Source organism: Malaclemys terrapin, chromosome 3, assembly GCF_027887155.1.
Source record: "Malaclemys terrapin pileata isolate rMalTer1 chromosome 3, rMalTer1.hap1, whole genome shotgun sequence".
In the NCBI taxonomy this organism is placed as follows: domain Eukaryota; kingdom Metazoa; phylum Chordata; order Testudines; family Emydidae; genus Malaclemys; species Malaclemys terrapin.
In genome coordinates, this window is record NC_071507.1 from 82,054,633 (window position 1) to 82,068,713 (window position 14,081).

Consider the following 14,081-nt stretch of genomic DNA (forward strand, 5'->3'; position numbering starts at 1 on the left):
TTGAGTGGCGGTTGGGGGAAGGCACCGAGGGGCGGGACGCCACACGCCAGGGCGGAAGCCATGGACAAACACGCGAAGGCGTCGAAACTTCCTTCGGGGGGGAAGGGGGAGAGGCGTTTAAGCATGTTCGAGAAAGACAACGTGAGCAGCAGGCAGTGCGCAGGCGCGGATTGGGGAGCTGGGCCACGGTGCGGTCAGGTGGAGGTGGGGGGATGGGAGGAGAATTGTGCACGCGCTTGGACCGGAGTGGCGGGTCGAGCACCTGTGGCGCAGGTCCTCGCGCTCTGAGTGCATATCAGTTGCGATTAGCCTCCCGGGGCGGGGGGAGGGAAGAGGGAGTCAATGGGCGTCTCCTGCCTCTTAGCGCAGGGCGGGCGGGAGGCTGAGGTTCCAGCACGTGCCTATTTAGAGCGCACCTGCCTGTCTGCCCAGCTTACCTCCGGCTCTGCAAAATGTCATAGGCGCCTCCATGCGGCAGGGAGCGGGCCTGGGCTGCGGCAGGGGTCAGTGCGCCCTGACCTCCAGCCCCCTGCTTCCTGGTATGTAGGCTGGTCCATTGCACCTCCTGTTCTTAATTTAGATGCTCCTCTGAGACTCACTACTGCTCATGGACTGTGCTTGGCTCCTGGTCGCAGGTTATGACCTGCTTCTGGCCAAGGGTTCGGATCCATAAGCTGTCTGCTCTGCTTGATCAGTGTTAATCAAAACCTGGTCTTTTATAAGACCCTTCACACTAATCCTTCTCCTGCTGTATCACCAACCTCTGGGACTTGACACACACTCGCGCATCAGGTTGTTCTACCTCACTCAGGAGAGGCCCTAGCCATTTTCCAAACCAGGGAAGAAAACACTGTGTCTTCATCCCTCTCCCCGCCAGCAGCAAAGCAAAAAGGGGCGGTGGTGGGGAAGCAGCACAGCAACTTGGCACCACTTGAAGTTGGCATCTAGGGCGGCTGCCCAAGAAATCACAAGATTGGCCTTCAGAAATGTGACGACTTTAAAAAAAAAATTATATTGTGTGGTTTGTGGTCTGCGTTTTAATTTTTTTTTAACTCTGCGGATCCCCAGGATGTGTGCATAACTGTTAGTTTTGCCCAGTGTCCTAAATATATGGGGTGATCTTGGCCCATGTTGCAGGAACTCTCACTCCCATGTCTGCCTGTCTCCTGCCTAGAAATTAATCCTGTCATGCAATCCTCCCATCAGTTCTGTACCACCCCGCAGCCTCATATTAGCTCTTCCTAGGGTAATTCACCTTAGGCTTGGGGGGTGCAACAGGATTCCACTTCCCGTGCTGGGATGGGGGCAGCTCCAGAGGTGGTCCTTACCCCCCTCTGCCCCTTCCTAGGCCAGGTGCTATAGTGGAGAGTGGGAAGAGGAGCAGAGGCACCATTCTGTTTCTCACAGGTGAAGGGAGCAGAATTGTGATGAACTGCTGGGTTCTTTGCTCCTTCCTGTGAGAATAGCAAGCCGTAGCGAAGAAACTGTTGGCTTTCGGCAGGGCTGAGCTTCACGAGGGGGCTGGAGGTTCTAGTATCATTACAAGACAGGCTCCAGAACCCTCTGAAATCTTGTTACTCAAGAAAAGAAAAGTTGACAATGCTGCAAGCTTCTCTCTTAAGCACCTCAATCCCAGCTTCATTCAGTACTTACCCTTGAAGCATGAATCTTCCATAGACCTTCATGTTTACCTCACAATGGTACCGTGTTACTGGCTTGTCTTGGAACAAAAGTTCTCTGTGCTCGGGGATCTGATTCTGTTTTCCCAGCCAAGGAGGTCAGAATAGCTCCATACACAACAATGGACTGGTTCTAAATTGGGTCATGTACTTTTGAGAGATGCTCTGAAAGGGACCACACTTAAAATATAACACAATCAGAGAAAATGATTGCTATAACATTTACTAACACTACTTACAATGCCAAAAGTACAGCAAATATGAAGTAAAATAGTATTAGTAATTGCATTTCTTCGTAGTAGTAGACTTATTTATGACCATTGAAAAGTTTTTGGTACAGAGAATGATAAAGATAAGACTTAGTAAAACTGGTCCATGGCCAGAGATCTTTAAAAGACTTAGGTTCGCCTCCTCCTTCAATGGCCCTTCTAGCATAAGGAGAATTTCTAACAATTTCCCAACATTGGTAACAATAGTTCAGCGCAATTGGTATTAGCATTGTTGGGAGCTTTAGTGTAGACAGGCTGCTGGCTGCCACTGATATTTTTAACATTGCCTCATGTAACCTACTCAGAGAATGTCCTTTCCTCTCTCCAAGGACTTAAATGAAAGTTTTTGTGAGCCCCTGACTGGACATCTTTATAGGTCTTTTGAAAGTGCTTAATCTCTTCAGCGTATCTGTATGTCCTCCATATTCTTAGATATTTTTATTCACCTCTTAGCATCACAGCCTAGCAGCTGGGACACTTTCTGCTCAGGTGCTTGTTCCATTCTGCTGCCCGATTAAGCAGCTGATGACTCTATCTGCCCTAAACTATCCCTGCAACCAGAAATTGGAGCTAGGGACTGAGGAAACAGCTAAATTGATCTCAAAATAGTCTTTTTTTGAACATGTTAAAAATTGAGTTTTACTATAAAAATGTGTTTTCAGAATAGCAACACCATTTGATTAAATTGTTCTTCAAAATATGTTGCATGCATGTATTTCAACTTGCCCAGCACACCACAGCTGGAGAGTTTTCTGCAGTAGTACTGTCGGGAATGCATGTGACCCTGCACATCTTCATGGTTCCTCCTGAGGCTATATAAGGGCAGCAGCACCCTGCCCCCCTCAGGTCCTTCTCACCACCTGTGGCCTGATTTGGAGCTTCCCATGTGGTTTACCTCGCTGTTTTTTTCATCTGCATAGTTAGCTAGTTTAGCTTTCCCTTTATCTTTAATAGTTAGCTATTAGTACCAATTAGTTAGTTTATTCTTTCAGTTTCAGTGCTAGACACTGTTGCTATGTGGTGCTCTCTGGGCTTTAATCACTGCCCATCTTCTGAAGTGTTTACACAATGTACCCTCCCCCCCCCCCCCCATGGGCTGCCTTTTGTGCCTCTGGGAGGGGCATATTAAGGAGAGGTACAGTATTTGCCACAGTTCAGGAAAAGAACAGATTTCCTGCATCTTAAGTACCATCTGATAGAGCAGGCAATGAAGCCTCTGTCAGCTCCTGGCCTCCCAGGGGAGCATTTGTCTTCTCACATGCTGGCTATCAGTGTGTGTGCAGTTTTCTTCAATAGATCCCCTGGACTCTTCTCCATGGAGGAAGGAGTTGTTCTTCTCCCGGACCTCCCCAGAAAAAGATACACAAGTTAGGCTGAGGTCACTCAAAGTTGAAGAATTCTTCAAAAAAGGACTCAAACATCATCTGGCTATAAGAAGATCCTTGGAGGATTCATCCAATAGCCAACATACAGCTGGGCTGTCAACCTGTGACTCCCTGGCACCACACTGGGATGACTTTAGTAATGTACTATCGACTGGCACTTCTGCAGGACAACTGTTGAGTCTGGGATCAACACACACTGTTTCAGCGCTGACCTCTTTGGTACCGACAATCCCACAAACTTATGACACAGCAAAGGATTTGCTTTGTCTTCCACTTCCAGACTTTCCTGTGGTTCAGGAGATGATTGCTTTGTCAGCACCTCCTTTAGTACTGGGCCTGTCTTTGTCATCAGCTCCAGTGCAGAAACTATTAGTTGTATTGACTAGTACCAGCTAAGAAGCATGGTGGGGGCTTGGCTCCTTCTCTGATGCCAACTTTGATACCAGGGCACATAGAGTCTGAAACAACACATTCTCAGCACTGACACTCTCGGTATCTTTATGGTCATCTTCCTTGGTACTGACTCCACTTTCTACTATGGTCCTGGCTATGGGGTCTTTCTCAGCACCACCTCAAGATGCTGTGCTATCAACTTCTTGTGAAGCCTTTATGGTACTGACTACCATACTTACTTCAGTACCAATGTTGTCCTCTTCACAATGGGTGAGATCATTCAAGTTGTCTAGTAGTCCCATCAGGCTTTGCACCCCCAATGCCAATTGACTATTTTGGTGACTCCTCACAGACTGGTTTGGAGTCTTCCAATAGTTCACCATCTCCTCCCAGGCACAGATGGTCTAGCAGACTAGCAGACTGCCTCCAGAAGGAGGACAGCTCTTATGACAGCAGGGACAGATCCCTGTGGCCGAATTCTTGCTGATTCTAGATGCCCTGTGCTCTTCCCTGGGGCTGTTTTGGAGCCTCTGGGTTCTCTCATTTGTCCAGAGCCTGATCACTGGTCTACACTAGAGGAAGCTCTCCAGAGCACACGGTAACAAAGCTTCTGGAGTTGCCTGCTTTGGAGATACAGAAAGACACTGTTCCCCCTGACCAGCCTGTGCATCAGGAGGAACTATTGCCTTAGGAGTTGATTTTACCATAGGAGGATCCATCTGCTCCTGTTAATCGTCCCGCCTCCTTGCCTGATAATTCTGTGATCCCAGACACTTCTCCAGTTCTAGATGACTATATCATCAGGAGCTTCTGAGAAGAATGCTTGCAGCTTTGGGCATTCAAGCAGACCTTTTGCAAGAAAACATAAGCTTTTGGACATTCTACAGGGTTCTGCCCCTGGGTAGGGAGCACTACCTATTAATAAGGCACTACTAGAACTGGCATAGACCTTATGGCATACACCAGCCTTCTTAGCCCCTATAGCTATGTGCATGGATAAATGCAAAGATTTGAGTGTTTTTATTCTCATTCTGCATCTAATTCTGTAGTAATGATGGCTGCCAATGAGAGATCAGGACCAGGAAGACTTAAGTCAACTCCGAAAGAGAGAGAACCCATGAGACTTGATTTACTTGGGAGAAAAAATTACTACTCCTCCTCTCTTCAAATGTTCATAGCAAATCAGCAGGTGGTTTTAGCTAAATATGACTTTGTAAGCTGAGATGCAATGTCTAAGTTTATTGAAAAATTATCTGAAAATTTTAGGGAGGAATTTCAGGCTTTCCTGCCAGAAAGTTACATTGTGACCAGGATGTCTCTCCAGTCTGTATTTGATGCAGCTGATGCTTTTTCTAGAGTGATGGCCTCTGCAGTAACAATGAGGAGAGAGTTCTGGGCATAGCTAGTTTGTTGACTATCCCTATCGAAGACTTTCCTTTTGATGGTTGTCCCTTTTTTTGGACAAAACAGATGAGACCTTACATTTATTTGAGGACTCACAAGCTGCCCTTAGCTCATTAGCAATGTATATTCTATCCACCAGGAGACACCAGTACAGGGCTCAGCAGCAGCAACAGAAACTATTATAGACAGCATTTTTACCATAAGACACAGACTTTTCAAAGGAAAAGCACAAATCTCAAATAAGGAGATCATCTAACTCAAGCATTGCATAGACAAGTGGGTCCTAAGCATTGTGGGACTGGAATATTCCATCCAGTTTCTTTCTTTTCCCCATCCTCACTCCTCTGCACACACCCCGTCTTTCTTCAGGGACTCTTCTCGCTAATCAATGCTTCTTCAAAAGGTTCATACTTTGGTCTATCTGGAAACTGTAGAGGAAGTTCCCCTTCAGTGTGGTGGATAGGATTTTTCTTCACGATAGTTGCCCATTCCGAAGTCGAAGGGCGATCTGAGACCCATTCTAGATCTTCAGAATTTCAATAAGTTCATAAAAATACATAAGATTTCACATGGTCTCGCTAGCATTGATTATTCCTTCCTTAGGTCATAATGGCTGGTTTGCTGCCCTCGATTTATAGGACATTGTAAGAGAGTTTATTCACTGCTAGGCACCCTGTCATGACTGGGTGTGGAGTAACAGCTCTTCACTAGGCTATTACCCCTATTGGTAGTCTCTCTGGCGCCGTGGTAGTTTTTCTGCCTGGTAGCTTGTCCGGTGACTCAGCCCTTTGACTAGTTCACAGTCTTGAGTTTGGGTCACAGTTGTCCCAAACTAAAATTCCAAAAATGTCTTAACACGAAAATAGAACGTTCTGCCTTCTCTGGGGCTATTTCTCAGCCTCTTTCCTGTTTGATCAGAGTCTCTCCCAGGCATCCCTGCTTGGAGAGCTTTTCCAGTCTCTCCTCCTTCCTGAAGAGCTTTTACCCTGTTGATTCAGGGCCCTGCAGGAGTCTTTCTTGATCACTGCAGTCTCTACAGCTATAGTAGCAATTTTCTGGGCTTCCCCCTTTATATTGCAACCTACAGCTTTGAGCATCCTGCCTCTATGGGAATCTTCCTGCAGGTCGGTCCTCATCTGGACTTTATCACTACTTAAGCCTGGCTCCTTTTATTGTAAAAATCACCTGATTCCTCTCAAGTGGGGCCCATCTGTAATCAGGTTGGCTTAGCCCCAGGCTAAGCCACCTTATTACAGGTACCTACTTTCATGTGGTGGTTTTGCCAAGTCACAGGAAGTTTCTAAAATTTCTGATAAAAGACCAACGTAAGTACTTCCTTTTGGCTGGTCATTGGCCCATGAGTATTCATCAAATGTGTGAGGGTAGTGCTGGATTGTATACACCTGACCTAATATGCGAGGCTGTGCCTGCGCAGCCACCAGGGGCTGCTGAAGTCAGTCTATTGACTGATCAGCTAGCCCTTAGACATGTTGCTCTGTGTACCTGTTGTGGTCCTGGCATCTTTGGAACGATGAGTGGATCAGAACAATGTGTGCAGGGGCATTCCATTCTCTTGTTCCCTTGCATCCAAAACAGATATCACCAATGCATCCCTGAAAGGATAGTGTGCTCTCCTGGAGGGCTTACTAACCCAAGCTTTATGGACAGAACAAGAGGTAACCCTTCACGTCAATGTGCTCAAACTTCAGGCAGTTCACAAGGCCTGTCACACTTTTCTTCCTCATATTAAGGGATTGTCAGTTCAGATTCTGACTGACATTACAGCTACGATGTACTGCCTAAACAGACAGGCAGGAGCAAGGTCCAGTCAGCTTTGTCAAGAAGCTGTGAAATAATGGGACTTATGCATCATGGATGATATTACTTTAATTGCCTCCCACTTACTAGGCTCCCAGGACCTCTTGGCTGATCATCTCAGCAGGAGATTTTCACAAAACCATGAGTGGTCTCTGAAGAACAGTGTGCTCAGAACCATCTTTCATGCCTGGCGTATCCAATCAGTCAGACTATTTGCAACAAAAGACAACAGGAAATGCCATCAGTTTTAGTGTCAAGTGGGTCACAGCCCAGGCTTTTTTGACCCCTGCTTTTCTCCTTCAGCAGGGGCCAAGCCTCATGTACATATTTCTCACCATTCCTCTCATCACACAGGTGATTTTCAAATTAAAACAAGACCATACCAAAATAATTCTTATAGCTCCAGCACGGTTGTGACAGTGCTGGGTTCATGAATCTTCACAGCCTCTATTTGACCTCCATGGACTCTGCCTTCATTTCCAGATCTACTGTCCCAAGAACAGTCAGTTATTATACCCAGATCTGGACAGCCTGCATCTCACAGCATGGGTATTGAGGGGCTAAATTAGGCAGATAAAGATTGTTCATGGGCAGTTCAGGAAGTATTGCAGCAGAAACTAATCCACTTTATCTGTTTATTTAGCCAAGTGGAAGTGGTTTTCAGCCTGGTCTATTCCCCATGTTGTACCTGCAACAGAAGCTAGAATACAGGATATTTTATAGTACCTGTTACATCTGAAATCCTCAAGTGTTCTCTAGTTTCCCAGAGGGTCCATTAGGAACGATCTCAGCAATTCATCCATCAACCCAGGACAGATCAGATTTTTCTAAACCAATAGTTTCTAGATTTTCAAAGAGGATTGCTCGGCTTTTCCCCCAGTGAAGGATGGGTAGTTGCCTTGGGATCTCCACATTGTGCTAGCTGTTCTAATGGGTCCTTATAAGGTTCCTTGAGTCTCAGGGGCAGGGTGCCCCACTCAGCAGCAGTGGTGAATCGGTGCTCATGCCAGGTGGGTCGATCAGGCATTTGGCTCCACAGCCGAGCAACTGGGCTTCATTTCAACAGCTATTCTCCAATCCCACACCCCTTGAATATAACTCCTTGACTTTACCATTCCAAGACCACTGTTTATAATTTAATATATACCCAAATAAATGCATGTATCCACATTTACATTTTTGGTGATATATGTGCATTGGGTTTTGGTAGCTTAAAATGCTGCTGGAAAAAAGTTCAGATTAGTAAATGGAAGGACATTGTTTTCAGCTGAGCCCATTGAACTTTGGTTTCATGGCACCTGCGGGATGAACTTAATGTCCAGATCTCTTTCTTAGACAACAGAATATCCTGTCAGTTACACAGATAACTACTATAACGAATACTATTTCAGTTCATGTTTTTTTACAAAACTAATACAATATGACAACACAGAGATTAAGAAATCTAAAATTATTGCCATATAAATTGTATGCAGTATTGTAGCTGTTTCACTCCCAGGATATTAGAGAGACAAGGTGGGTGAGCTATCACCTTTTATTGGACCAACTTCTGTTGTTGGAAGCTCAAAAGCTTGTCTCCCTGCCCTATGAATTAATGTTTAGGGCTGGATTGCTCCCTTCCACAATAAAATCCCTGAAGGGAATAAAGAGAGAAGAAAACTGGAGATTCCCCTTGTGGAAAATTTCCTATTTTGTTTCATCAGAGGGTGGGATCTACTCACTCACTGAAGAAGACGCAGGGTCTGCTACTAAACCTTTTGAGTCCTGTGGATCCACACCAATGTTGAAGGATCAGTGGGAAGTCAGGATCATCAGTATGAAGACCTTGTGCCTCAGTGTGAACTTTCTTCCCCTGGGCACTCCACCTCCTTCTCCCTGGCTGTGGCTGACCCTTATTCCTCTTTAAAAAAGCTCCACACTTTGTAGAGGGCTTTGTGGGAAAGGTAATATAGTTCCAGGCTATACAGATTTTGGGGGGGGAACTCCCCTTAAACATCTGTAAAGCTACCTCATTGTCCTCCGTGAAATCCCTCCTTAAAACTCTCTTTTGTCATGATGCCTACAAAAATGGTTAGCTGGTGTGTTGAGACCACTGCCTATCCTGCCCACTGTTATTGTCTCATTGATTCCTTGTGCTCCCTGGTTGTGTGTATTCACTTGTCTTTTTTTATATTTTGATTGTAAGCTCTTTAGGGCGCGGACTGTCTTTTTGTTCTGTGTTTGTAGAGCACCTAGCTCAGTAGGGGCCCTGGTCTGTGACAGAAGGCTCCTAGGTACTACTGCAATACAAATACTACTATACTACTACTAATTACATTTCCTAAGGATACAAGGGGTTAGTCTAGGGATGATGTGTGTCCCTCTTGACCCCATCCATCATGGGGCAGCCCACTCCTTGTTCCCTACCACCTCCTCAGAACAGATCCCAAACCCATGTCTGTATCTCCATAGAATTGGGGGTTGGTACCATAGTGGCAGCAGACCCACCTTCTGGGTAGGAGAGGTGAGACCTGCACATGGAGAAACCACTCTAATCATGGCTGGGGAAATGTCACTTTCTTACTCAACAAATCTGCTTTATCACTCTGTATATATTCAGGATCATATACGTTCATTGTAGTGGCAAAAATATGTTTATACTACTTTTGACTCCTGCTAGAACTGCAAAGTCAACACACCTCTGGGAGACTGATTTTGATTCCATTTTGTCTCTGCATCATTAGTATGACTACTTAAGTTTCATCTGCAGTGCCAAATTCTGCCCTCAGTTACTATTGACGAGAATGACATTATACTAGTGTAACTGAGGGCAGAATTTGGTGGTGCGGAATCTTTATTAATGATAAAGATGAATAAACAAAAATGATCACTTCTTCACTTTCAGAGCCTGTAACGGGCTCCCCGGGGTGCAACCTGGAACTGGGGTATCGCTGAGCCCTCTGGCACCAACCTGGGCTCCCTCTCACACTGTGATGCTGTGACAAGCTGCAAACCTCACCAGGTACTGCACTTACACAGCAATCCACATACAGGGACGCACCCAGCTGAGTAACATGAATGCTTCTCCAAGCCACTCATGAACTAACAATAGAGAGGCTCCAGCCAATTCCCCCAGCTCCCCAGCCTAGGACCTCAGGGCTGTATCGTCCTGCACTGGTCAGAAGCCTGACCAGTGTAAATTTAATACCCAGTCTGCCCCTCCCTCAGTGTAGAGAGGACACGCTCTCCACATTGTACACTGCAGATTTCCCAAGCATTTCAACCAAAACACACTGTTTAAGGTAAAATATAAAACAAAATCTAAGTGATTATAAGTTATAAGCATACAGATCAAAGTTGGTTACCTACGAAATAAAAGTAAAATCACAATCTGATAAATTAGATAGGATTTGAATCAAGCTGTGTCTCGTCCTGATGGTATAGTTCCTTAATACACAAGCTGGGATTCTCCTTTCCAGCCTGGGACCACCTCCCCAGTTCAGTCTTTGTCCTCCAGATGTGTTTCCAGGTGTTGAGTTGTGGGAGGGAGTGAGGCCAAGTGATAATGTCACTTCCCCTCTTTTATAATTTCTTCCAGCTTGCTGGAAAGATCCTTTGCTATGACGAGTCAAACAGTCTCCATTGTCTACGTGCTCTCTCTGAGAGGACTCCATTGTATACAGTTCCTGGGGTAGTCCTTGTGAGTGTGGATTCCCCTCAGTGGGCCATCATCAGTGTCTGGCTACTCCATTGTTATAACTGAAAGGCTGGTTGTGGGTGTTCCCAAGCTCACAAGATATTTCAGTATCACACATGTAGCAAAAATTCATAACTTCCCATACAATGGTAGCACTTACAATCCAACAGGATATTCATGTTCAACAGATCAAGACTTTTACAATGATACCTTACAAGGTATACTTTGTACAAAACATAATTATATGAAAGTGGTGAATATGAGGGTTCCAGGGTGCTGCTTTCAGGCACAGAGTGCCACAGATCCGAAACTGAGCTTTTAGTTCTTGCAAATAGAAAAAAATACATTTCTGCTTAAAATTGAGCAAATTTTATCTGGAAGTCATTGAGACACCACATATAGGTAACTCTGCAGTGCAATTTGTACAGTCGTTTTTCAGAATATAATCACATAAAAGATCAATAAATCAGTTATAACATTTATTATATTGGTATTGTATACAACATCAGCATCAGTACTGAAAAGTTTCTACTGGTAACAGGTGTTTAGATAAGTGGCTGGGATTATGCTTTATAAAACTTTTGAAAGATAGTGAAAAGGATTTATTGACAGATTGATCAAGGGTTTCTTCTCCCTGGAGTACCCAATTCTGCCTGCACTGAAGTCAACTGCAAAATTTGCATAGACTTCAGGGGAAGCAGAATCAGAGTTTAGGTGAGAGGATATCCCTCTGGCCCTTTTCCCAGAAGGAGCATCAGATAACTAGCACATTGATAATAGAGGTGAACAATTCACAGTTTAGTTTTTTTCAGATATTTCTGATGATCCCAAACAACATTTCAGTCTTTCCCTCTAGCGATACCATTTTGAAGTGTCAGAAAACTTTCAACAATCAAATACCAAAGCATAATACTAAGCTTTATTTTTTCTTTTGTTTTAAAAAGTATACACAGATCGTAAAAGACAGAATGAGAAGTTCAAGCCATGAAGTTCACGGTATGGAACCAATGGATGATGAATCGTTTGCAGAGTTTGGAAGAAGTGAAATATTTACATTGAAGACTAGCATTGCAAAAATAAGATATGCCAATACATACAAAATGGAGCCATATAGGAAATTCCAGGCTCATTTAGTAAGAAACAAAGCTCAACATATACTAACGGTAGAGTAATACTTTTTGTTTAAATTGTATGTAAGATATTTAATTTTAGTGTAACTGTTAGGCCCCAGTCCCTCAAAGACAGCCCTGGGGTTACTACAAAGTTACTATAAAGTTAAGCATATCCATAAGTCCATCCTCATGCTCATCACAGGCTCTATACTGTAAGATACTGAATGTCTTTTGCAGGGTGCTTGCTGAGCACCAGAGTGAAGGTGAAAGTTGAGGGTTTTCAGCTCCTTACAGGATTGGATCTTTTTTCTGTTAATAGATTAAAAAGGGTCAGAGAACTATCCAAAATAAAATAAATAATAGGACATTTTGGATTTATTGAATTTTATTCCCTTAATTGATTCGGGTAACATTTCATGACATGAGAGCAAAGTATTCCTGGTGGAGTCCCTCTGGTATTATTAACAGCAGTCTGATTGCCGTATATGAAATCAAGTTAAATGGAATGAGGGACTCTGCTCTGGAGAATCTACTAGGACAGTCTATAGTTGCCAAAGAGCAGGGAAATTATACTATTTACCCTGAAAACTAATCCCATTGACTCTGTAGTGCAGGAGACGTGTTGTGGATATGCAGACCGATGCTCCCTAGGCTATTTTCCATGAAACTGAGTCAAAAGGATAAAAGTACACTTCTGTTCAGTTCAAAGAAAATTAAAAGATTTGTTAAAAATGTTTTAAAGTGAAATATTTCAATATTTTGACGGATAAAGTGTTTCGCAGTAAAAATGATTAACTTTTTATTTGGGGACATCATCTGTTGTGTACAAACATTCCAGTAGTTTACTTCCTTTTTCTTTATAGATAAAAGTAAGATTTTTTTATACAAAAGCTTGTTAGGATGGAGATTACAATTTTTTTTAAACTCTTTTGATAGCAACGACTTCAAGAAACCAAGTATAATGGTGCGACTAGTAGCTTCTTGTGTAATTCAATCTCAGAAGAAATATTAACAGCTGTCAAGGACATGGGCTTTGATCGCTATAAGTACGTAGTAACAGTTCTAATCTTGCAAAAGACTGGTCAGGCAATAAAAGTGAGTAGACAAATTAATTTACTCATAATATTTTCACAAACTGAGTTAGACATTTGGGGCCCTATTGTGCCTCTTGGGCATACCACCACATTCACTGTGGTCCAGATCTGCATTGCTTTAGGGTGAGCTACCCCTTGGAGCTCCGAGGTGCAGAGGAAGCTCAGCTGCTCTGTCTCAATGGACTGCAGCATGTACACCTCACCATGGCTGACTGACACTGCTAGTCAGTGTGAAGAGGACACAAGAGGTTTGCCTGAGTAAGTATTACAGATTTAGCCCCAGTGTATGTTTCAGTAGATATTTTTAAAGTGATAAGGAAAATCACTGAACAACATTTTGTGACTACCAGATTTTCAGAGCTCTTAAGGTAAATTTTCTCTAAAGGAAAATAAAATGCATTCAATAAGTAATAAAACATTCATTTCCTTTTAATTTGCAGTTTTATATACATTCTTACTATTTTAAATAAATTAATATAAACTAGCTGCACCTATGTAATGCTACATGTTCATTGTAAAGTTCTAATCTGAAAAATATTTCCTTAAGACTTGTGCTCTTTTAATCAATGTAATAGTACTTTGTTCTTTTCTCCCCCATAGATCTCCAGCAGATGGGTCTGGGATGTTGCAAGGGACAACTGGGTTTCAGCTAAATGTGAAACAGAATCCTTTGTTTCATTGGCTTTGATAATGGCTTGTTACTATGAGTAGTTTTCGAAAAGCAACCTCTGTTAACGATCATCACAATACTCTGTATAATTGTTCAAAAATCTTCATAAAGTTATAGTTATTTTAGAACACTTTCTTTGTTAAGTTAAAAACAGTTGATACATTGAAATGCACATAAATTTAAACAAATTTTACCAATTCTTGTCTATAATTTTTTTAAAAAATATGTATGGGTGAGTGCATACTATATACATCTGTCATAATGCTATGTTTATGAATTTATGACAGGTGCTAAGAACACATTTTGCAAGGTGCTGAATGTGGCCTCGCACATTCTAAAGGATGGGGTTCCAACATATTACAAGTGACAATTCCGTTCATAAAAGGGAAATATTCTACTCTTTGAGGTGACTCTGAAACAAAAAAGTAACATTGTATTTACTCTCAGTTGTTGTCATATTCATCAAATTCCACAGCAATAATCTCTTCAGAGATCTAGTAATAAGGAAAGCCACTGTAATGTGGCTTATTTTTAAAAGCTTTTCTTAGATTAAATACATTTTCCCCACTGTAACCAGCTGT

The 14,081-nt window shown here is 43.1% G+C and overlaps 1 protein-coding gene across 1 annotated transcript; it reads left to right on the forward strand.

The window, feature by feature from the left end:
• Positions 1–60: 60 nt before the first annotated feature.
• On the forward strand, positions 61–13,541 carry DYNLT2 (dynein light chain Tctex-type 2). Its single transcript, XM_054022849.1, has 4 exons — positions 61–141; positions 11,569–11,787; positions 12,673–12,831; positions 13,431–13,541. The coding sequence occupies exons 1-4, from the start codon at positions 61–63 to the stop codon at positions 13,539–13,541; spliced, it is 570 nt and encodes a 189-aa protein (XP_053878824.1).
• The last annotated feature ends 540 nt before the right edge of the window (positions 13,542–14,081 follow it).

What these genes read in the sequence shown, in the direction of transcription:
- DYNLT2 (XM_054022849.1), top strand. Translation starts at nt 61, where the DNA reads ATGGACAAACACGCGAAGGCGTCGAAACTTCCTTCGGGGGGGAAGGGG. An exon ending in GCATGTTCGAGAAAGACAAC is followed by an intron (nt 142 to 11,568) that starts GTGAGCAGCAGG and finishes TGTTTTAAAAAG; the next exon opens with TATACACAGATCGTAAAAGA. An exon ending in AAGCTCAACATATACTAACG is followed by an intron (nt 11,788 to 12,672) that starts GTAGAGTAATAC and finishes CTCTTTTGATAG; the next exon opens with CAACGACTTCAAGAAACCAA.